This window comes from Chelonia mydas, chromosome 1, assembly GCF_015237465.2.
Source record: "Chelonia mydas isolate rCheMyd1 chromosome 1, rCheMyd1.pri.v2, whole genome shotgun sequence".
Taxonomy (NCBI): domain Eukaryota; kingdom Metazoa; phylum Chordata; order Testudines; family Cheloniidae; genus Chelonia; species Chelonia mydas.
In genome coordinates this window covers 322,028,071-322,053,923 of record NC_057849.1, presented here as the reverse complement: position 1 = coordinate 322,053,923, position 25,853 = coordinate 322,028,071, and the positions used below count along the sequence as shown (strand labels likewise).

Sequence of the window (25,853 nt, the reverse complement as noted above, 5' to 3'; positions counted from 1 at the left end):
ATATCAGGTCACAATGCAATCTGGTTGCGGGGGGGGCTCTCAGACAGAAGGCCCAGGACAAACTTCCCCTTTTTCCCCCACTCTGGGCAGCCCTGACTTTATACCAGGGCTCTGGCTGCCCCCCCCCCATTCCTCCTCTGCCACATGCCAGGGCTCTGAGTGCCCCTCATTCCCCCCATTTTCCTCTTTCACCCAGGCCCCCTTACCAGGATCTTCCATTCTTCCCCCACCAGGGCTCTGTATGTGCCCCTTATTTCCCCAGATTTAGGGGCTCTGTATAAGCCCCTTTCCTTCCCATCCCCCTTCCCCCACGTCTCCAAACCAGTCCCCATTATCCCCCAACAGCCAGGGGTTCTATATGTCCTCTAGTCTCCCCTGCATGCTAGGGGCTCTGTGTGTCTCCCTTACCCACCACTTCTATTTTTGTCTTTTCTTTCTCTTTCAGGGTTTCCCCCATTTTCCCCTTCCATTTGTTCTGATTTTCACCAAAATCAATAGGGTTCTGGCCATTAATGCCTAGCACATTCCCTGACATTTTGGAATGGATCAGTTACAGAGTTCAAAGGTTATAATGCTACAGACAAACAAACAAAGAAATGCCATTGAGATGATTTGTTAGGCCATGTCTACATTACAAACTTGTGTTGACTCAAGTTACATCAGCATACAGCTGCTGCAGTTAGTACATCGTTTATATGCATGCATACGTGGCTCCTTGTGTCAGCAGTGTGCGTACTCTCCAGGAGTGAATGTATCAACTATGGTGCACCATGGGTAAGTATCCAACTGTGCAACTTGCCACCATCCAGCTCACTGTCTTTTGGAAAGTTTTGGCAATGCATGATAGGGCCAAAACAAGTCAAGCAGAGGTGACAGGGAGCGTGGGATCAACTTCCCAGTTTGCAACTGTCTCCATCCCATAATGTCATCTATAGCCCATAATTTTTGCACCTTTTTTTCAAAATCCAATAACCCCATGCAGCCCTCCTTGCTGTCCCCACCATTTCTGACAGAAACATGGAGCCTACACGGCTCTCCATTATTGTCATGAGTATTACAAACACAGGGCACATGAACCTGCAGCATTTGCAGAACCGCAAGAAGAGCTGTGGGGAGCTCTTCTAATTGATTCCTTGGAGGACAGATTGCTGTAGGACACAGCAAGATCCAATTCAAGGATGTTGGTGGCATTCATAGAGCAGCTGCAGATGGTGGAGTGCCACTTCGGGCCCAAGAAACAAGCACTGACCAGTGAGGTCGCAATGCAGGTTTGGGAAGATGAGTCATGGCTGCAGAACTTTCGAATGTGCAAGGCCACATTCCTGGATCTGTGTGCCAAGCTTGTCCTAGCCCTCCAGTGCAGGGACACCAAAATGAGAGCTGCACAGAGAGTGGAGAAATGAGTGGCAATCGCACTGTGGAAAAGTGCAACACCAGATTGCTACTGGACAGTTGGGAATCAATTTGGAGTCCTGAAATCCACTGCAGGGGCCATTGCCATGCAAGTGTGCAAGGCCACTGATTGCCTCCTGCTACGCAGGACTGTGACTCTCGGAAATGTGCAGGACATAGGGGATGGTTTTGTAGCTGTGAAGTTCCCTAACTTCAGTGGAGCAATAGATGGCACGCATATCCCTATTTTAGCACCAGACCATCTTGCCACAGAGTACATCAACAGAAAGGGCTACTTTTCTATGGTAATGCAAGCGCTGGTGGATCACTGAGGATGCTTCACCAACATCAGTGTGGGCGGACCAGGGAAGGTGCATGACGCTCACATCTTTAAGAACCCAAAGCTGTTCAGAAAGTTGCAAACAGAGACTTTCTTTCCCGACCGGCAAATTACCTTTGGCAATGTTGAAATGCCAGTAGCGATCCTGGGCAACCCAGCCTATCCTTTGATCCCCCGACTCAGGAAGCCAGGCACCTGCCACATCAACAGCACCACAGAACAATTCAACTACCAGCTCGAAAGGTGCAGCATGACAGTTGAATATGCCTTTGGACATTTGAAGGGAAGCTGTCATTGTTTACTCACAAGATTGGACCTCTGTGTGAAAAATATCCAATCGTTATAGCTGCCTGCTGTGTGCTGCATAATATCTGTGAAGCAAAAGGGGAAAGTTTCTGCTGGGGCAGCGGGTGGAGATGGAACAGCTCTCTGCTGAATTTGAGCAGCCAGATACAAGGGCTATTAGAAGAGCTCAATGTGGAGCTATAAGTCTCAGGGAGGCTTTGAAAGACCATTTTAATAGTGAGCCAGAGTAGTGTGTGTTGTAGTAGTGTGCTCCACCTGGCCCTGCTCTTTTGAGGCCTGGTATGAGTCACATGATGGTTGCTGTATATGTAGGACTACAATTATGGCATTGTTAATGCACATATTAATTTTGTTTGTGAATGATCTTATGAGTTGTGTGATATTCTGGACTAACAGGTAACTGGTCGGTTTCAGAACTGCTGAGCACCCGCCAGCTTATATTGTGAACTAATAGATGAATTATGTTCCAAATAATAGAATTTTATTCTGTAACAAAATGTATGCAAAAAAACCCCCAGGCAATTAAAAAACAAAAACATTTAAAACTTAATAAAATTTTATAAATTAAGAGAACAGAATTTATGAAGGGGAAAGAACATTCTTGTCCATTTCAGCTACACATACACCAACCGTGGCTTTCACAGGTCAGTGTATGTCAAGCTGTGATTGTCTTTAATGTCCCCTGGGGTGGAGTAGTAGAAATAGTGGACCGACCCCTGATGCCATGTGAAATGGTGGGGGGCTATAGGGAGGTCCCAATATTGTGTTCTCAGTGGTCTGCAGAGGAGGTGAGTCCTTCAGCATCTCTGTTTGTTGCCTGAGAAGCCCCATTATGTGCATCTCCCTCTCCTTTTCCTGCCTGGACTCCTGAACCTTTCTCCTCTCCATTCTTTCCTTCTCCAGCCTATCTGCAGTGTTCATCCTGCAGGCCCCATGCTCACTACCCGATGCAGCAGTGGCTTGCAGGATCTCCTTGAACATGTCATCCTGCATCCTTGTCTTTCTCCTCCTTATCTGGCTCAGGCATTCCATGAGCATGCAGGGGAGACCCTGGCGGCCATAATGGCAGCAACTGCAGATAAAACACGCAGAGATACCATTGTCAGTGTATTTACTATAGAAAGCGAAATTTAAGATGCTGAGCTCACTCCACTTGCTCCCCAGAAATGTTAAGGATTACATTCTCACTTCTTCTTAGGATTGCTTGTACACAGCCCCAGTCACAGCACCAACCGTGGTGAGTACGGCCCACCAGGGGCTGGGGAAATTAGGAGGGAATTGCTCGGTTGCATGATTCTAGTAGTATAGGGCAATGGAACTGAATACTGGCACCGTTTTCCATAGGCTGTGGTGATTTAGCTGCTATCTATTCCTAAGGGTAACAAAGGCAGAGAGAGCACAGTTGCTTCTGGCGTCCCGTACCCATTCAGCTCCATATGCTGCTAGCCTGTATACTGCAATGGTGCCTGCTGGAGTTATCACTGAGTGGTGTGGGAAAGTGTCCTACCGTGGTGGAAGAAACAAGGCAGCCTTCCCAGAAATCTCCAGCAGAGGATTGCAGAGTACCTCCAGGAAAGTTTCATCAAGATCTCTCCGGAGGATTCATGGAACATCTTTGTGTGCATAAACAAACTGTTCTGCATGCCCCACCTCACCTCACCCTCCAACCCACCTCACTCTAGAGTGGAATGAAAAGCAGACAGCAACTCTACCTCTCTTGGTTGTACCACTCCCTCTTCTAGCACGAATAAATTAATGATTAGGCAAAAGATGTGTCCTGCTAACAGGGGGCATCCCTGTTATTTAAAATTTAACTACATGCTTATATGAGGTGCCTTTCCCTGCATTGGGCTCAACCATGCTTGACTGGCAGGACTGGTTGGACTGTGATGAAGTTGAGAACAGGTCCTGGCTTGCTGCACAGCTGGATCCCCCTGTCGCCTATCCCTTATACTATAATCCTCCTCCTCCTCGCTGTTCATGGCAGGGGCCTGTGACTTGGACTCAGGGCATGCACAAGGTGGGGGAAGCAGGGGAACAGACTTTCCCAGTAATTAGTGGGAGCACAGAGCTCCACCAGCCCCCGGCCACGGCAGGGGCATGGAACATGCCCTCCAAAAGCAGTCAAATTTAAATTCCTGTGCATGCCCCTGCTTGGACTCCTCAGAAGTATCCACAGTGCTCTTGGGGGTGGTGGTGGAGGCTCTGGCGAAGATGGCATGCAGCTCTTTGTAGAAGTGGCAGGTCTGTGGCTAAGCACCAGATCAATTATTGGCTTCCCTGGCCTTCTGGTACACCTGCTGCAGCTCCTTGGCTGTCCCGTGGCGCTGCTGCTGGTCCCTTTTGTAGCCCATCTCCTGCATCCGCCGAGCCATCTACTCATAAATGTCCATGTTTCTGTGGCTGGATGGGAGCTGTGCCTGCACAGCCTCTTCTCCCCACAGGCCCAAGAGATCCACCACCTCCTGTGTACTCCAGGCAGGCGCATGTCTGGAGCGTGTAGCCAGCATGGTCAGCTGGGCAGTTGCACTGAACAATGGAGAGCTGCTAGGTGTGCTCGCCAAGCCACGAAAAGTTATTTCAAAAATCTGCAAGACTTTAAAGGGGGAATGGGGTCTTCTGGTCTCCTTAACCCTTAGCAGTGGAGTTCACAATGGTGACCAGAGCAGTCAGTGTGGGGCATTGTGGGACAGCTGCTGGAGGACAGTAACAGTCAACATAAGTAACACAGTGTCTACACTTGCACTCGTCAACCTAAGTTCATGGACCGTGGCTCTACGCCGCTTGGGGCGGTGGTATTATTATCAGCATAATAGGGCACTTACGTTGGTGGGAGCCAAATTTAAGTGAAGACACGTGCACAACTAGGTCAATGGAAGCTGCCTTGTGTCAACCTAACGTTGTAATGTAGACCAGGCCTTAGACGCATGTCTATTGTGCCCCAAACCCATAATCTCTGGGCCCTGGGTCTCAGACTGTTCCCCTTAACAACCTCTGCCCCTGTCTTTTTATATTGAGCCAGAGTTCTTTGTTCTCTCAACTCACAGGTTTGGACTGGCTGCCCAAAGCCAGTCTGGGAAGCTTCACAGGGGGTCAGAGCATCAAAGTGAATGTTTCCTGCATTGGCTTCTCAAGTGTTTGGTGAAAAGTGTATATCAGGAGCCCTTCCCCTTCAGGAGTACATTTCCTGACAATCCTGCTTGTGAATTAACTCACACAATTACTGTCAATCATTTTAATTATAAACATATTTTTAAAAGTCACCTGGTGCTTTTAAGAAGCCTGAAAAAGCCAGACAAGCCACGACAAGTTCTTCCTGCGTAACCCTGCACCTCTGGTCCATTCCCTACTCCCCTTCCATGCATTGTCCCTGCTGTGATGGTCTGTGTTGAGCAGTAGCTTGTAAACTCTTCAGAACAAGGGCTGCATTGTTTTTAATAAAAAGAAAAGGAGTACTTGTGGCACAAATTTATTTGAGCATAAGCTTTCGTGAGCTACAGCTCACTTCATCGGATGCATTCAGTGGAAAATACAGTGGGGAGATTTATATACATAGAGAACATGAAACAATGGGTGTTACCGTACACACTGTAACAAGAGTGATCACTTAAGGTGAGCTATTACCAGCAGGAGAACCAGGGGGGAGAGGCGGGGAGGGGGAACCATTTGTAGTGATAATCAAGGTGGGCCATTTCCAGCAGTTGACAAGAACATCTGAGGAACAGTTGGTGGGGGGGGGGCGGGGAATAAACAAGGGGAAATTGTTTTACTTTGTGTAATGGCCCATCCACTCCCAGTCTCTATTCAAGCCTAAGTTAATGTATCCAGTTTGCAAATTAATTCCAATTCAGCAGTCTCTCGTTGGAGTCTGTTTTTGAAGTTTTTTTATTGAAGAATTGCAACTTTTAGGTCTGTAATCGAGTGACCAAAGAGATTGAAGTGTTCTCCAACTGGTTTTTGAATGTTATAATTCTTGACATCTGATTTGTGTCCATTTATTCTTTTACGTAGAGACTGTCCAGTTTGACCAATATACATGGCAGAGGGGCATTGCTGGCACATGGTGGCATATATCACATTGGTAGATGTGCAGGTGAACAAGCTTCTGATAGTGTGTCTGATGTGATTAGGCCCTATGACGGTGTCCCCTGAATAGATATATGGACAGGTATAAATAAATAATAATGAGTCTTTCAAATATTTATTAATTATTTTCAACGTTTTTTTTTTCAGTTCCACAGGGGATCCACTTATGGGGTGAAATAATGCAAGAGCTGCTTTCTCAATCTGCTTTAATTCCTGGGTGACAGAAATACTATGAAAAGACCAGATCCTACTTTACTTTGGCCCTATAAATGATTATGTGAGGCTAAAAACACCGACACACTCACAGATACTGAGCCATTCAGGGTATTTGGATTCTCAGAGCCCTAGAGAGTTCTTCCTTTCCTTTCCTTTCCTTTATAAATGCCCACACACCATGGTGATAGGTGCTTTAGAAATGCAGCTAGTTCTATAGAAGTGCTGATAAGAATTCATCTCAGGTGCAATTTGTCTGAAGTTGATGGCTTTACACCTAGGATAATTTGGCCTAGTAAAATATTATTTTTAGCACCCAAGATTATGCTAGGCACTCCACAGGAGACAGATACAGCCAATCCCTGCCAAAAAGAATTTACAATCTCAATTTTACGTATTATTCTCCAACCTTTTATAAGAAAGGTAGGACATTGTTCTTTCTTCCTGCCAAAAGATTTTACAAGCTGTGCTCTAGCCTACAAAATGGAGCCATAAAAGTTCAGCCAGTCTTTATTCTGCATAAACTTGCTTTGTGTTCAGTGAGGACTAGAAATGATAACCCAGGGTGAGTCTGTGCTTATAGAGAGTGACCTCATAAGACTAGAACTTATATGATTGATCACAGAAATTTCAAAAACACTAAAAAAAAATCTAATGGGTTCAAAGTGACATTTTTCTTATATAAGCATGAGCTTGTTCTCATCTGTGCAAAAAAAAAAAAAAAAAAACTCACTGAAAATGCCTGGTTAGATTCATAGCAGTTCTTGGTTTTATGAGTGGTGCTGACTCTGCTGATTTTCATAACAACCCCAAACAGTTTCTCAAGCGAAACAGATCATACAGGAAAACATGGCTGGGAGCAGGTTTTGCTTGGAAGTATTCAAAATACCAGGCTAAGAAAACTAAAATTAACTCTTTATTTACTGGAGTTAGCATTTCCTGGTGCCAGACATCAACGGTTCCAGACTTCAGCACTGACAAGGGTTAGGATGCTCAGGAGCTAGAAATCACAACTGAAAAAGATCTTCCCATGCTGCTTGTTTTGTTAAAATAACAATAACAATCAATAGTTTATGCTCTGTCATGTATTTGAGACATCTGTCATGTTTCAGCTTTAGATGAATGTATGTGAGAATTCAGAAATAGCACAAGAAGGAAGCTCTCTGTGGTTAAATTTTTCAGTTCACTTTAATTGCTAATCATCTGCAGCAAATAATTAAAATACATTATTATATTAATACCAAGCCAGAGGGAAATCCATCCATTGTAATGTTTGAGTAAATAAATCGACACAATTTACAGTTCACCTACATGGAAACTTCAGAGCTGCTATTACGTGATGCCATAGATGTGCATTGTGCTTCATGCTTTACAAAATGGATTAAGAGTAAGATCAAGCCCCAAATCCATGGTCCACATCCTCCACGGGATCCATGCAGTCAAACCCTTGCACCCATACAGAGTCCCACTGGGGTCATGGGTATGTCCACACAGGCCATTAAAGGAAGTCTCCCAGTCTGAGTTCACGGACTTGAGCTTGCAGGGCTGGCGCTAGAACTCCAGAAATAGCTATATAGACAGCTCTTTGACGTTGCAGCGTGGGCTGGAGCTCAGACTTTCAAGCCAATGCCCCACACACACTTCCCTAAGCTTCAGAGCCCGAGCTCCAGCACAAGCCACAACTTCAAAGTGCTGTCTACACAGCTATTTTAGAGCACTAGTGAGTCTGTCACCCCGGGCTGAGAGGTTTGCCTCCACAGGCTGTATACACATACCCAATGGGACTGTGTACATGTGAAGGGATGTGCCCATATGGATCCAATTATAGGTTTGCAACCTAAGCTAAGAGAAGAACTATGGAAGGAGATGAAAACACATGGAGGAAAGGGAGGGAAGGATGGGGCTGAAGACAAAATGATTGTCTGGTTATTAAAAAGATTAGGAGTGTAGTCAACTCTCATGATATTTTTTCAAAGCCCTCGCTTCTGGAGTCAAGTGATTGTGTGAGACCCTTAGCTCTTTTTTTTAAAGTAAATTTCTAGCCCTCATGGCTGCAGAAAAAAAACTTGAAAAACGTGAGCCTTAAAGGCTCAAACACCATGAGGCAAATACAAACATCCCAACATTTAGTTTTAGAATCTCATAATTTGTAAGTCACTCATGGTTTTAGGTGCCTGACTCATGAGTTTTGAATGGTTGGGGTAGGCATATTTGAGTTAGTGGCATACATCTAGATGGTTGCACTTTTCTCCATCACTAGATACATATGATTATGATTTATCATTTGAGACTTCCTTAAGAAATGGGTTTTGAGAAGAGTGAGGAGGTGAAGTCAGTCAATAAAGGTTTTCAAGGCACAGGGGGCTGCATGAAATAACACATTATGTTAGTCTCTAGAATTCACTTGGAAATGCTGATAGACAGCTATATAATTGCAACATGTTTTAAGTTTTCTGTTTTGCTTGACCACTTTTTGTAAGTTCATGCATAATAGGCCTGATTGAGGGTCCAAGATATCCAATAGCCATGCCCCAGTGAGAGTCCAGCTGCTTATGTTGCTGCCATCACCCTCATATCCAGTTGCATTTCTGGGACAGCATGCTGAATCTCAAAGCTCCCTTAATGCACATAGAGAGATAAGTATGTTTATCATGGTGCTCACAGACATCACTGATTCTGCAATGGTTTTCCATGAGCACCAAGATTAATTTTTTTAATATCATTGGGTTTGAAGTAACTTGCCTATCTGTCCTTCCTGAAAGAGGGTGTGAATACACTAGCCCAGTTGGCCTAGCCAACAACCCAAATATTCACAGTGTAAGCTCCATATATACACTCATTCTTCTCAAAGACTATACTGATCTTTGAAAGTGTCACCATTCACTTTTCTAAGTAAAGATACTCAAACACAATAAATTTCAGTGTCCGAGGTAATGATTTAATCCCCTCCTCTCTCTAGGATATTTGTCATCACAGATTTACTCACATGCCATTCACTAACAGAAGCAATTGACAAGGATTGTGACAACTGGCGTATATTAACCCAGCTGAAGAACACAAGCCCTCAGTCTAGAGAAGAAGTGTATTATTATTATTCAATTATTTCAACACCAACAATATGTCCAGCCCTGTACAAGATACAAAATGAAGTCACCTGCTCTGAAGAGTTTGCATTCTAGAAGATAGATACAGAGAAGACCAGATGCACTGGGCAGCACACAGAAAAGAATGAGCTGGAGGGAGGGTGGGAGGGAGTTCGGGCACCATGCATCGCTACTCTACTCAGCACTGGTGAGGAGGCCTAGTTGGAAGGCTGTGTCCAATTTTTGGCACCACACTTTAGGAAAGATGTGGACAAATTGGAGAGCAACAAAAGTGACAGAAGGTTTAGAAAACCTGACCTATGAACAGAGGTTAAAAAATCTGGGCATGTTTAGTTTTGAGAAAAGAAAACTGAGGGGGTGACCTGATAAACAGTCTTCAAATATCTTAAGGGCTGTTATAAAGAGGACTGAGATCAGTTGGTCTGCATGTCCACTGATGGTAGGACAGGAAGTAAGCATCTTTATCTGCAGCAAAGGCAATTTAGGTTAGATATTAAGAAAAAATTTCTAACTATAAGGTTATTTAAGCTCTGGAAAAGGCTTCCAAGGGAGGTTGTGGAAACCAAAGCATTGAAGATTTTCAAGAACAGGTTGGAAAAACATCTGTCAAGGGTGATCTAGGTTTATTTGGTCCTGCGTTAGCGCAGGAGGCTTTATGACTTCAAGAGGTCCCTTCTAGCTCCATATTTCTATGAATCTGTGATCATAGCAGAAGGAGAGAGAGCTCTCTCTCAAACAGGTGTGTGACTGGACATGCAAAAGAACAGATCATACTTGTACAATGCTCCAAAATCATCCAGTATTGAAGTTGGTTGAAAAAAATGGGAAAATGATGTCACACAAAAATTTAAAGTTGTTTCTATTTTGCAGAGTTTGACATGGAGCCATTTTTCCATTCACTACCTTTTCTGACATTTTTACTGAATTTTTTATTGACATTTTAAAAAATCTTCAGTAAGAAGAAAATGCAGTTTTCAGTAAACTAAACATTTTTATAAAAAATTGAGAGCATTTCGCAAACACCAGACATTTTGATAATGCCAACAATTTTTCACAATTTTTTAAAAGGCCATTTTAAATTAAATGTCTTCTCATGCAAAAAATTGACCAGTTCTATCCATAATTTAACAACCTGAACTACACAAGATCACTATGGGAAGTCTGTGTCTGATAGTATTGCCATTAAATCTGATCAATGTCATCAAAGAAGGGGAAAAGCAAGAACTATTTCTTTACAACACACATTCCTGTACTATTATCAGAGACTATGGGGTCTTTAACTCTGGTCCACATGGTTCTTAGGAGCCAGAAAGTGCCAACCTACCAACAGTCACTAGCAATAGAAGCTGAACTGCTTGTTGGGTTGTTTCCATTAGGAGGAGAAATTGATGATAAGATTCAGGTATTCTTGAACGCAATCCTGTTTATTTACAAAGAATGTACTCAATATCCTGTTTCCCTGAACACAGTCAGAACAAAGAGAGGCAGTTCACTTCTTCAGATTCCAAGCCTCTTTTTCAGCTAACACTGTGCCCAGAATAATATCTCTCTCTCAGCTTTCTCCCAGGGTCACACTCACTGTGTTTCTCTGGCTGTCTTCTGCCTTTCTCACGCTAACAAACGTGCAAATCAATTGAATGCCCCACCCTGTGGATTTGCAATCAGTTGTAGGGAAACTCCTTATTCTTCCTGAGTTAGTTCTTGCTCAAGCCTTCCCATGTGGCCCAACATGTTGGGCAGTGGGTTTTATTATTTCAGCTATCTGACTCCATAATGGACCTTAATCACGTCTTCCATTTAGCCTGAATGAAAAGGGGCTAGCATGTCTATCAGCACAACAATATAGAAAAAAAAAAGTGGAAACTTATCTTTAAAACTCACTGCATCTTACTAGATGCGAAGATATAGTCTTGCTGTAATCAAGAATGAAGCAAACAGAGAACAGGTGACTAAGATTGCTGTTTTCAAACCTGATGCCTAATGTTAGGCACCTAAGTCTATATTTAGGCACCTAAGGCTATATATATCTACACTACAGACCTGTACCACTGCAGCTGTGCCACTGTAAGTTCTCCCATGTAATAGCTCTATGCCGACGCGAGAGAGAAAACAGTTAAGGAACACTTAGGGATCACAACAACCGTCATTTCTTTGGATGTCCAGGACAGATAGGGAAAGGCTGCAGCAAACCAGAACAAAGAAATAAAAATCAATGAATAAAAAAACCTGATTTTTGCCTGACTTGTGTCCTACAACTCACTAGAGAAAGCTGCTTAATAACATAAAAGTCCTTATTGGTGAAGGCATTTCTGTCTCCCTCCAGTTCTCAGCAAAACTCCGTATCATCCATGCCAGCAAAACCTCTTTTGAGATATGATTCCCTTCTCAAAGCTCCCAAAAAAGATCACAGAGTACTATTTAAGGGACAAAGGCAAATTGATGAGGATTCCGAAAAGGAATTGTCAGAAGAAGATGAGCTTGTGCGATGCCACCTGACTTGCTGCTCTGTGTTAAAGACAAATTCTTTGGGAGGGAAAGAACGAGGGGGCTGTGTGTTATATTTGTTTATGATGCTAAACATGTCTCTCTCTCTCAATCCCTCCCTGCGCCCACTATAACTTACAGCCTTGGGCCTGATCCTGCAAATCATTACTTATCCTGTAATCCAGAGATCGGCAACCTTTGGCCCATGGCCCGCCAGGGTAAATCCCCTGACGGGACGGGACGGTTTGTTTACCTGCCGCGTCCGCAGGTTCGGTCGATTGCAGCTCCCACTGGCCACAGATCACCCACTCCAAGCCAATGGGTGCTGCGGGAAGCGGTGCAGGCTGAGGGATGTGCTGGCATCTGCTTCCCCCGTTGGCCTGGAGCGGCGAACTGCAGCCAGTGAGAGCCGCGATCGGCCGAACCTGCGGACGCGGCAGGTAAACAAACTGACCCGGCCCCCCCAGGGGGCTTACCTGGAGGGCTGCGTGCCAAAGGTTGCCAATCCCTGCTCTAATCCTTTCTCCTGTGAGTGAGCCAAATAAAGTCAGTGGATCTGCTCATATCAGTGCAGACTGTCATAAATAGTAACCGATTGCAGGTTTTGGCTTCTTATTGCTGGTCTCTGTCAGCAGTGAGGACTGAATAGGTACAGACACTGGACTGTTGGTCTCACCAGGTCAGAGATGAGACAAGCCGGCAGGGTAGTGAGGGGAAGCTGGACTACTGTTGCTGCCTGCCTTGTAGGCAGCAGACACACAAGATTTCAGAACCTGTGGCTGCCATCTCCCTGCATTTAGGTAAGTTTAAACAGTGGTTCTGTTGAAAGAAGAACTAGCTGGCTGTGAGCAGCTGCCTTTCTCAATATGCTCTAAAAGACAGTCCACACACTGTGCAGAATCAAAACTCACCCTCTTCCCATGGGATGTAGCCTTGTTAACAGAGAAAGGAACTGAAAGATAATATGAAGTCCCTTCCATGCCTTCTCACTAGGTTTGGTTGCTTCTAGGGTTCCTACCTCAAAGGTGTTCAGCCAAGACCCTAGTTCATCCATCAGACTCGCAGACTCTCTTTGGGTAGAAGGCTATTCCCATCTTCTTTATATCCATAAACCTCACCTGGTAAGGGAGTCTTGCTGACTCACTGTTACAGGCCCCACTAGGATGCAAAACACTAGCTACTAGGGCAGATGTGGGCAAACTACAGCCTGCGGGCCACATCCGGCCTGCGGGACCATCCTGCCTGGCCCCTGAGCTCCTGGCCCGGGAGGCTAGCCCCTGGCGCCTCCCGCGCTGTTCCTCTTCCATGCAGCCATGCCACTGCGCGGGCAGTGTTCTGGGCGGTGGGACTGCACGCTCCTGCAGGGCAGCGCAGCAGCGTGTCTGGTTCCAGCCAGGCGGCGCAGTGGCCAGACATGCTGCTCTGAGCGGCATGGTAAGGGGACCGGGGCCGGGGGGTTGGATAAGGGGCAGGGGGTTCCGGGGGGGGCAGTCAGGAGACAGGGAGCAGGGGCGGTTGGATGGGGTGGAGGTTCTGGGGATGGGGAACTGGGGGGGTTGGACAGGTCAAGGGATGGGGAACTGGGGGGGTTGGATGGGGGTGGAGTCCCGGGGGGGCGGTTAGGGGCAGGGGTCCCGGGGGGGGCAGGGGACAAGGAGTGGGGGGGGTTGGATGGGTGGGGGGTTCTGAGGGGGGCAGTCAGGGGGCAGGAAGTGGGAGGAGTAGATAGGGGATGGGGGCCAGGCTGTTTGGGGAGGCACATCCTTCCCTATCCGGCTCTCCATACAGTTTCGCACGCTAATGTGGCCCTCAGGCCAAAAAGTTCGCCCACCCTTGTACCAGAAAGTGTTCACAGGAGAACGCTTCCAGACTGTTACACATGCCATAGCGCATACTAATCTAAACATCGCTACCATTTTGAAAATAGTTTAAAATATAACAATTTTAGGTTAAAAATAATCTGTTATGCTTGAGGAGTAGATTCTCTCCTGGCATTCCCATGTGGATTGTTATATCACACTATTCTGTGTTTCTGTCCATAGTAATTGTATATCATATTATTACAAAGACCAGATAACACATAGAATGACATTTACTAATGCAAACCCCCACCTCAAAAAGCCCCTTCAAATCTGCCACACATCAAAAGAATATGAAGCTAATAACAAACGTGAAAGGAAACAAACAAGATTGACCTCTGCACATTAAGGGGCCGTCTCATCTCATTCCCTAATGTGCCTGATCTGTTGTACTTTGACATGTGGAGGTCCTACTTAATTATGTATCCTCTTGTTTTAATTGATTGGACTATTTAAGGGACACCAAATTAAAACTTACACTTCTCTCTGGAGCTGCTTTACCTACTAGTTTTACAAATAGCACCTAAAATTATGCCAATTAAAAGAGATTAGAAAATAAAGTTTCTCTGTTTTGTCACTTTGTTCACCCTGTGCACTTGACAGCATTTTGTGTACAATTACTTTTAAATGTTCTCCCTGCAGTCAGTCACTTCCTCCTGTGCAATGTGGGTCTTTCACCCACAAAAACAAGAGAGAAAAAAATAAAAATAAGAAAATGGGATTGAAAAGCCACAAAAATTAGCCAGGGGCTCAAGGGCACTGGACCCAGTGGGAGCTTCACGTATGCAAGGAGTGCAGGTTTGGGTCCTTGATGTTCCTTAGGTGTATTTTGCTGTTGCTCATGAATAATTATCAGAATGACATGGATTATTCATGTCTGTGGTAAAGTAATTTATTTGAGCATAAGCTTTCGTGAGCTACAGCTCACTTCATCGGATGTAGCTGTAGCTCACGAAAGCTTATGCTCAAATAAATTGGTTAGTCTCTAAGGTGCCACAAGTCCTCCTTTTCTTTTTGCGAATACAGACTAACACGGCTGTTACTCTGAAACCTGTGGTAAAGTGTTACTAGACAAAGCACTATACCCAATCACAAGATGAATTGTCAACAGAAAATAGTGCTATCAGTAATATGACAAAAACAATTTTTTTGGATCCTCCAGCCATTTTTCTGTTCCTCCTTTGTATAAGAAAAAGTGGCATGCCATTCAGTGGTTAATTACTACCATTATCTGCCTCATCTGCCTTGAAATCAGCCTGTCAGATTTTAAGAGTTTTATTATGTAGCCAGGAACTGAGCTTTCTGCAAACAGAAATGGCAAGATTTCTCTTTTCATGTGAGCATTTGGAAAATTCTTGAATGCTTCTGAAAACATTCATAAAGCCTGTTAGGTTGGAAGTTAAACTACTGCCCCTAACAGAACAACAAGTAATATAATTGTAGCAGATCTAATGAGCAGTAACTGGCCTTCCATTCAGAATTGTGGTCCCCTATTCCATGGAGTCTGAATATAGAATCTGTTAACATCCTTTTTTTTTTTTTTTTCCTATTGCTTTGCAAGAAAATGCTGCAAACAAAGAAGCCAGGTCACTTATCAATCTATCAGTGTAAACTCCTGTAATTCTTCACCGGAAGAGGCAACATAGAATCTTACTCCTTGGGTTTTTTAAAACTTTTATAAACATCTTGATATTTCTTGTATATGCTACACAGTCTCTGACCCTCAGCATTCTCTGCTGGCAGAGTCAGGCTTTGACACCCATGGATGACTGTGTAAAAGATAACTGCCAGATCCTGCTTGCTAGTCTACAACTAAAGGGAAGAAGTGCTGTGTTTACCTTAGGCGTTGGCTAAACAAGAGGCCATTCCTGATGTTCTATCAAAAAGGTGCTGGAACAGCAGGAGCATTCACCTACAAGCCGGCCCCAAACCAAAGAGGTTTGGCTAGGAAGTTTACGACCTCCTGAGTCTCTCATTCAGTAGGACAGCCTTGCTACTGCTGTGCATAGCTGTGGGCAGCTTTACATCTATTGTGTGCCCCAGAATCCTGTACAAGTGCTGCCACAGCCCCCCCTTTGCAGCGCTGCTGCAACCAAGGCAAAGGATGCTTGCTGGACACATTTGGAAAAGAAAAGGCACTTTCTGCAGATGAGTGAGTGGAAGCAGATACTACATGTAGCCCTCCAAAAGTCTTCTCTCCTCCTCATCGCCGGGAAAAGCAATGACATTGTCTTAGGCCAGCCTATTATTCAGGAATATTTTTCATTATAAGAATTTAGGGGAAGATTTTCAAAGACATGAAGAGCAGTTAGGCACCCAATGTCCACTTGGGTTTGGGTGCCTACCTGCCCTTCATCCCTTTCCCCTTAATCACAGGTACATATGTAACCTTTGGGTGGGACAGAGTTCACTTCATTACCCTTCTCCAGTGCCTACAAAAACCCCAACTCCCATAGAAGAGTAGCTGGAGACCCAGAGTTCAGTCTCTAAGGATTTTCAGCAAGGATTGCACAGGGTCAGCCTCCCGACATTCAAGTCCCAAAAGGAACTAAAGAAATGAATTTAATTAAATAACTTTATATTTTTGTAATCTAATTTTTACAACATGACATGGCTATGTTATAATCCACAGACATTACCTTCACAGTTATACATAAACGTATATAAAGAAAACAAATTAAAATCTGAACCATTCAGTCCCCACAGAAATACAGTGAGAAGAAACTGAAACTTCCCAAAAGCTTAGGGCTTGTTCACCTAAGTCTCAGTTTGAGGCTTTGATCCCCAAATCTATACAGTCTGCTGAGTCTAAAACAACATCTTCCCTCCACTTGCTTGTAGGAATCTCCAGTTGGAATCCAGGCAGACTCTTCCTCTGCTGAAACCACTGCTAGTCAGTCAGCTAACAGATTAACCAACCACTCAGTTAAGTGTACAGGTTTAAAGAAAATACAAAACTGAGAATAGCAAAATAGAAAAGACTCTTTCCCCATTACTACATTTAAAGAAAAGTTGGCGACTCAGACTAGTTGAGACAATTTAGCCAGAACTGTTTGGCTAAAATTAGGATGACCAGATTTCCTGATTTTATAGGGACAGTCCCAATTTTGGGGGCTTTTTCTTATATAGGCACCTATTACTCCCCACCCCCTGTCCCGATTTTTTACCCTTGCTGTCTGGTCACCCTAGCTAAAATCAAAACAACATTCAAAACATACAATTAAAAGAAAAGTTATTTTTCCCTCCCAGTTTCCCTTTGCTATAATTAGCATTGCCCAGGCTTCCCTGTTAGAGGGTTAACAATATCACTGACCTGCTGCAAAATGCTTGAGAGTTAGGGACAACAGGCTGCTTTCTGCTCCTGGGCTCAGCTTCTCCCAACTCACACAGGGCACATAGCCCCCACGAAGCAGCTGCCCTGACTGCTTGCCCTCATGGAGTTTGACCCCACCAACAGGGAACCTACTGGAGCAGACCCAAAACTACCACACCGAATTCCAGAAGCTTCTGGATGTGGAGTGCTTAATCTGCCTAGCAACACTAAGTAGATGTCTTCACTGCTGCTATCGAGGCTGCAAAGCAGAGCAAAGAAACATTGGAGCTTGGGACGCTGACCTCCAGATACAACTACTTCCTGTTGTTGGTGATAGGAGTGCTTTCCTCTCCGTCTTCAAGAGTTTTCCATCTTCAGAATGAAGGTCTCATCCGTATGGATGGTTGCCCTGAGCTTTGACATTCTGGACTGGTTCTGGTCTTTGAAGTTGAATGTAGCAGGTATACAATAAAAAACCTGGTTTGGTTAGGGAAAAAATAAAATAACCAATGAACCAGACATGGCTCACTCCTACCTCCCCCAATGGATCTCTTAAGGAGATATCTCCCTATTAGGCTCATGGGTTACACATACACATGTATGTATGCTGCCTGTATACTGATGCACGTTAGTTTCTGATTTCTGTGTTGCAGCAACTAAGCGTGGATTTTTCAGAAATGCTCAACATTAAACTTACTCTGTTCCCATTGAAGTTACTGGTAAAATTCCCATGGACTTCAATGGAAAGAGATTTAGGCCAAGGCTAAGTACTTCTGAAAATCCCACCCTATGTAGCTATAGTTACAAGGTGCAGTTCCAGATGATAAACAGAAAGTGAAAGTATTTGAAGCACATAATTAAAATTACAGTGAACCCTATGTTCTTCTAGGACTGGCCTAGCTCATTGGCAGCAGTTTTGTCCAGGACCAGGAACAATTCAATGAAGAAATAAAAACAAAAACATTAACAAATTCTGCATGGCTCATATTGGGATTAGACAGTCATCTCCTCACCCAGTGTTTTATGTATCCAAACTGCATTGCGTGTCTATTTTAGATTGTAAGCCCCTGGGAGCAGGCACCATAGCTTCCTTTCTCTCCTGTAGTACACCAAATATACTGCCAGCATTCAATAAATAATAATAAATAACGGGTCAGTGGAGCACTTTGGGTCTCTGGTGAGACGAGGAGGAAATTTTACCAGTCGCTTATTTCTCAAGCGACTCCTAGCAGCTGATCTGATTTTGGAATAGCACTGGTCTTGGCCTCATCAAGAAAGTCATTTTCTTTCCCTCTCTAACTTAGTAAGACACTTGTAATCACAAGTGTTTGGAGAGAACAGCAAAGTAATAACCCCTAGAAGGCTGGCATTTTTCAGACTACCAATCAAATGCATGGCTAAGAGGTTGTATAAATATGTCTGCAGAGAATTAATCAGATAAAGTGCTGAGACTGTTGCAAAGGCAATGTATTCAGCCTTTGAAGGATGAAGACCCTTGCATTATTCTCTATAAGTGCTGTTTATCTGAATGTCCTTGCCATAAAAGCATGTTGTGGACTATCTGAAACTTGGGTCTGTGTATTTACTTTGGGAAGGAGCGGCCTGCAATGCTCTCTATTATTCATCTTCACACCAAAGAAATATTGATGAGCTCCCTCAGAAAACGTGCATAAACATTGGAATGCTGTAAATCCCTCAAGCAGAGACTGCATACCAACTCTATCATCAACAATCGGCAGGTACCCTAATTGAATGGATCAAGTAGGAACAATAATCATATCACCAGGATGTGAAGCCTTTCAAAATCTCCAAATAGACTGAGAATCTAACAGCATTGCAATTAGGTAGTTGGACAATATAGCCTTCACAGAGACTGCTTTCATTAATTTTGGTTCACGTGACAGCTCTAAAAAGGATTTGTAGGTAACTCCGATGCAAAGAAACGTCAAAAAGTCAAAAGCATGTGACATGTTACAAGGTCAAGCCAGACTGAACAAAATGAATGACTTATTTATGCAGCTTCTTCTTTGCACAGCACTAACGAGGAGTCTGTGACATTTATTAAATGTCCTCTTTCCTCTGTATAACACCTGTGTATAAAATTTTGCAGAAGAATTAATAAAGATGTTAATATGTTGCAACCCTAATGCTGAATTTCAAATGTTGCTGGAAATCCAATAATTATCATGCCAAATATTGTCATGCCTTTGAATAGCAAATACAATAACTTGTGATAAAAACCCTTTTTTTAAATGCTCCATTTAATCCTACAAACCTGACATTTTTCATGGAGGTGCCATAGTATATTATTAAGGCCTGTACATTTGGTGTTCCTTGTTAAAATTGTCCCATATCAAATAATTTCTCTGTTATGCCATCTATCTGTATTTGTCCACATATATTTTTGTCATAGCCTTCCCATAGCTATTAGATGTAGTAGAGGCAGGATGATGAGTGGGCCGACCAGGGGACTTGGAGTCAAAAAAACCTGGTTTTATTCCTGATTCTGCCACTGACTCACTCTTTGGCTGTGGGAAAGTGATTTAGCTCTCTCAGCATCATTATTTCTATTTGTGAAAGGAGGATAATTTTAACAGTAAATTAGACCACATGCTTGCCTAGGTACTGTGGGGAACAATACTTCACTGAGAAGGAAATAGATAGGATGATGAAACAGATCTTTACCTTCTTTATCATCTATGACTCCATAATGATACTTACTCAACTTTATAAAATGCTTTAGGATCCTTTTAATCAGACATGTGCACATTTCTTGTCTACTACTTGTCCTTCACTATTGGCACATTCTTTTCATGGGGACAAGAGGAAGCTCTGCTCAGAAAAGTGTAACTGATCATTTCCATTTGTAAAAGGCAAATTATTAGACCCACTGTATACTAACTTCATTAAAGTATTGTTCCCTCAGAGATCACTCTAAATTGTGTATTAGTTTTCTGACAAAAGCAGAATAGTCCCAATCATCATCACCAGTGCTCTCCTTGTGCACAGATATAGATAATCTTCCTGCGCCATTTGTTTTCTATTGTCTAGTTCCAGCAACAGCCATTGTAAGTGTCCTCTTTATAAAACACATCTAAACATAGCATGTGAGCTGAGCATTATTCCTGGTGGAGACCACACTCCACTTGGTGCAGGACTGGGGGAAGTGGCAAAGGTAGCTTTCCTCAATCCTATTCTCAGTCCCTGGAACAGGTTTGAGCAGCCTCGGCTGCTCTGACTTGTGCCTTGTTGCCTAATGGCCCCAAGAGACCATTCCAGCAGCTCAGAATAGTTAGAGGGCAGTGATGCCCCAGCCATACCCCATTTCTTCCATCATACCCCCCTGTGGTAGAAGCTGTGATGAGGATAGCATAGGGGCATTATGCTGGCTGCGACACCAAGAGAATTCTCATCTCCAGTGTTATATCCATTGGCTTTACAGACCTTTGTGCCAGCACAGCTGGCATAAAGGGGCCAGAGAGTAATGATGAATCAGTCCCATTGACTCTGTTCTCCAGCCCCATGCATGTGAGCTCAGAGCCCCTTCAGTCAGGCTGTGTGTTTATGTCCAGAATTTCACCCTAAATACTTTCTCAGGCAAATCTCCTGCCAGCGAAGATGTTGCCAGAGTAAAGACTTCAAGGTTCAGCCTAAATAGTCCAGTTATCAGGGAAATTTTAGCTAGTGATCCGTCTGCAGATCTCCACTTGTACAATAACTTTTTATTCAAATTTAGGGACAAATACTGACCTACTTTCCACATACACACATATCAGGAGAACAACACACAAGCCAGTATGGTTGGAGGAGGATCTTGGAGAAGATGGCTGTCCTACATTTGGATGCCCTGAAAGGAAGCAGAATGTGCCCTCCACAGGGCCGTCACAACAGCAGCAGTGGAGAGACATACCAGTCCATGGCTTAAGGTCATGTGTATATGGACACATCAGCTATGCCATGGTTTCTGTGCACAGTACCCTGGGGTTTATTCCTAATTTAGATGCAATAGATTGCATAAAGGGAGGGGAGGAGGCTTTCTGCAGCAGCAGCCTATTCACAGTATGACTGCAGTCGTTCCTTTTTTGCCCTGAACATGAATTTATGTTTATGTGGTACTGAAAATCATGGAGGGGGAGGGAGGGGCATACCAGTGCATGATGGATGATGGTATGTGTTGAAAACACCTCTATTATTTTGGGGGACTGTCCCTTTGAAATCTACCAGACTAACGTTATTTATTTATTTTTTTAATGAGGTTTGTGTATGCAGGCATTTGAAGTAAATCATAAATACTGAACAGAAATCTCAGGACCTTGATTTGATTCCTGATATTATTCAAACAAATGTGACTCTCACCCAGTACATGCTGCATCTTTATGTTCCCACCGTTCAGACTTCAGATGAAACAATCCCTTTATTTTGACTTTTCTTGTCGAATAATAGATCAAAACTGATTTCAAAGATTCCACCCTACAACTCACAGTGATAGTTGGAGATTAAAGTTGATGACCAATGTTATCTTTTAAAATGAATGGAAATAAAAATAGTGAAATGTATTTAGAGTATTGATCAGAAGATAGCACTGTGCCAAACTCAATAGCAATGACTGTCTGCTGGCAATAAGCTGACTTCTCTCTTCTCTCTGTTTTGCACAGTCCTGCTACGCCAATCCTCACTAGAATGAGCACAAAACAAAATGAGTAACTGCTTTTGTACATCAACATTAAATGGAAAGAAGCTTGGGAAGGAGCCTTCAATGGAGAAGAATGTTGACAAGTGCAAAAATGCCTGATTGGTAAGAGCTGCTTTCTAAACATAGATCAGCCAGGCATGGAAGTGATTTTCTGAAGAGAAATGCAATCATGGATTACACACCAGCTCATTAGAAACTGTCACTGAATACAGCATTCAGAAGACATGCATGAAAAGTCACATTTAGGGAATAAATTAAAAGGGATGTAGTTGTTGCTAGACAAAACTTATGTAATATATGCATTGAAAAGGTTTGTAAACTCATTTTTTTATTCAACTGAAAAGCAAAAAGCTTTAAAACCTTTCACAGTAGAGACACAGTTAACTCAAGACTGTTTCTGTTCCAGTAGCCAGGAAACTGATAGGACATCACTCTTAAATAAGCATTTAGAAATAGACTCTCTGAATGTTTCCATCTCCTAGAGGAAAAAGTATTACTGCAGCATTTCTGCACTTTGTTTATTTCACTGTATAATAAATTGGTTAAAAATGTAAAGCTTCTCGATTTTTACTGCATATGTCTTCTGTTTCATTTATGTCTGTAACAAACTTATAACTGAAGAATTATTTCGGACATATATTGTAGTTCTTTGAAGGCCTATATACAATAAATTACATCTTTCTGAATGTCATAATACTGTTGGTTCCCATGCAACATAGACTTGCTCCTAGTTAAGGTGGCAAAATAAAGCCACTTATTTACAAAACGAAAAGAGAGGGGGAGAAATTACTTGACACCTGAAATGTAACACACAGCTGCAGTTAAGCATTTTTGTATTTTTTCCTGTTCTATGTCGTATAACCACTTAATGAAATCCAATGGCCTGTGTTATACAGGAGGTCAGAGAAGATGAGCTAATGGTCCCATCTGGCCTTACAATCTATGAATCTGTCTAGTAAACAGGTACATTTTACGGAAAACTGTGTAAAAGCTCTGAGCCCGATTCACTGCTATGCTCTTGCTGCTTTGTGTGGTGTGAAGCAGCTGGAGCACAGCAGTGACTGTGGCCCTTCGCGTTTTATTTTGCTTATGTGGTGCGAGAGGCATGTTACCACCAAGTTGTTCTGACTTCAGTGCAACATTTTGTTGCTGTTCATAAGGTTCCTTGCCAGGCAAACTCATTCTGGAAAGGAATTGAATAGTAAGAGCAGTCTGAGGCCTGGGATGTGATCAGATAATTATTCTAGAGAGGAGTATTTTAGAAGTGAGCAGCCTTTGTGTTCCCTGATGCAATTCTAAGTTTGGGACATTTGGAACGCCACTATTATACTTGCTGGCATTCAGAAAAAGTAGCTAGAATAACAATTGATTATTATTACAGGCCCCAAATAACAAATAGCTCTCGAAGAGGGACAGAGATAAAACATGCTTTTAACTTCTGGTTGTAAATGAGCCACTGCAAAACAAAACTCTTCTGCATCTAAGTGCATGAATCTCAGTTATGCTTCTTTGGCTGAAGACAGTCTGTGACCAAACTGTCAATAAATAATGACTAGTTATTAAATAGCAATTTTAGCTGTTTGTCAAGGTACCTATATGGCCCTGATCACTATACTAACTGAACACCTAACATATATGCTTGCCAAATAAGTTTACAGATAAATTTGGGTGGGATTTTCAAACACTCTGTCCCTTAGCCAAGTCTGCATCCATTGTAGCCAATGGGAGTTTCCACTGACTTCAGTGGATGCTGAGCACTTTTGAAAGTCGCACCCAAAAGTTGTCCGCCAACATAAATCTATTCCTAGTCTCTGTCACCAAAATAAAGAGGAAGGGTATAACAAAAGTGACTTACGTGAGTGGGGTCAGAAGCTCATTAAGCCCCCAATTCAGCAAGGTATTTAAGCATGTGAGTAATCCCCCTGAAATCAATGGGACAACTCACATGCTCAAAATTAGGCACATTTAGGCCCTCCTTGCTAAATGGGGTCTTAATAAAGTTTGTCATCATTTACCAGTGTTGGTATATCATAGGCACATTTTATTCTCAAAAGTTTGTAAAGAGGTTTACCTGAATGTGCTACAGTATCGTTGTAATCATTTAAGCCAGGGGTTACATTGTATTCTCGGATTATTGCAGTCATGATATTTTTTTCCTGCAATAGAAACTACATTAATTGGGTTTCTCTGTGCCATGCAATTTTGTTACTGCCTACTGAGTTTTGCATCATAGTGATTGTATCACGAAAAAGCCCACTTTAGACATATACAAATGTTGAAAAAAATGTGTCATCACAAGACCTTGTGGCTCTACTATTTCAATTAAAATGTACCATATGTACATAAATAAAGCAAAGTTACAAGGATGTACATCACTAAATGTTAATTAAGTCTAAGTAGTATGTTTTTATCTTTTTAAAAGTGAACGCTTTCCCATTCCATTCCATTGTAATGTCAAAAATGTGTGTAATTATTTTTAAAGTCAACAAACTGTAAAGAAAATTGTTGGAATACCTGACTTTCTGTAAAAAACTAAAATAAAATAAAATGACTACAATAATTTTTCTTACTTTAATATATGCTTAGCATTAAAGTACCTAATAAATGTCCATGATTAATTTTTGTAGCATATTAAAATAGAGTATGCTCATGCTTTTCTCCAGTTCACCTGTGGTAATGACTGCTGGTACTGCAATCAGTGTCCCCCTTTCTAGACCCTATCCAGGCCCCACCCCTGCAATGTGACGCATAGGGACACACCCCTGTGCTCATGTGGAGCCCCAGTAAAGTAAGTGGTCTCTGGATGGGCACATGGACTGTCCAGACCCATCATATTTGCAGGCTTGGGCGTTATTTGTTAAATGCTCTTCATTCTCTTATTGTAAACTTGGTTTCATAAAATGCAAAATAATCAGGAGTTGAATACAGTAAAGCCATCTACATATAGCAAGGTTTTCAAAGCCACCCAGGGGATTTGGATGCCAAGTGCCCATTAATTTTAATAGATTGATTACTCCTAGGCAGGTTTGTAAAGCTCAACTTAAATATTTTTGTGGAACTGAATAAAGCTCAGCGATTTTTTTTCAATTCCAGTTTATACTTTTGTCACAAATGGCCATTCTGTAAACAGAAACCAAGTAATAGCTTGATTTCAGAAAGCATATTATATCATCTCCTTTACATTGGCCTTAAATGTTTTTAAATTATTGAGGCCCCCCATTGTGATAGGCACTGTACAAATACATCAGTAGTCATGGTCAAAGAGCTTACCATCTGATTGTTAGTGTTGTGCAAAATCCTTATCATGAAATGTGAAATATCTTTTCTGAATGAGATTAAACCTAGCTAGCTCCCCTCTCTCCATCTCTGATTGGCTGCCCAGGTCAAATTTACTCCTGCAACCCCATTAACGTCAGTGTATTTTTGCCTGGCTATGTCAGGTCAGGATTTGGATCTTCAGGTCTGTTTGGAAAAACAAGAAGATAATGTCTGTCTTTGGCAAGACCTCCCCATGGTAAAACTGGTTCTAAAGTCTAAGGGTGCAAATCTTCACTTACAACAGCTGCATACCTCCTAAAGTCACCTGGGGTTGCAGCAGATGCAAACCATTGCAGAATTTAGCCCCAAGAAGCTTTGTGAGTTTTATTGGTAAGTGTACAATAGCTGTTGCATCCGCTACCATACTCCAGTCCCCACATGACCTCATGTATGATTGTAAATTCATTTGGGATATAAAGACAAGCTCTTTGGCTTTGGTCTTGAATTTTTTATCACAAAGGGCTTGTCTTCACTACCGGGGTAAGTTGACTTAGGTTACGCTACTCCAGCTACGTGAATAACATAGCTGGAGTCGACATAGCTTAGGTCGATTTATCCCAGTGTCCTCACTGCACTGCGTCAACAGGAGACACTCTCCGGTCGACTTACCTTGCTCTTCTCAGAGAGCTGGAGTACCAGGGTTGACCAGCGAGCGTTCTGCTGTCTACTTACCAGGTCTTCACTAGACCTGCTAAATCGACCCCTGCTGCAGCAATTGCAGCAGCGTCGATCTCCCCATAGTGAA

At 42.9% G+C, this 25,853-nt stretch overlaps 1 protein-coding gene across 3 annotated transcripts in view; it reads left to right on the top strand.

The window, feature by feature from the left end:
* LHFPL3 (LHFPL tetraspan subfamily member 3) overlaps positions 1-24,035 on the top strand; it is a 382,826-nt gene extending 358,791 nt beyond the window's left edge. For all 3 annotated transcript variants that reach the window (XM_037889185.2, XM_037889187.2, XM_037889186.2), the window contains one exon: positions 21,753-24,035. In XM_037889185.2, coding sequence (XP_037745113.1) covers positions 21,753-21,781 — 29 coding nt within the window. In that variant the 3' untranslated portion in view covers positions 21,782-24,035. The remainder of the gene's footprint in view (positions 1-21,752) is intronic.
* The last annotated feature ends 1,818 nt before the right edge of the window (positions 24,036-25,853 follow it).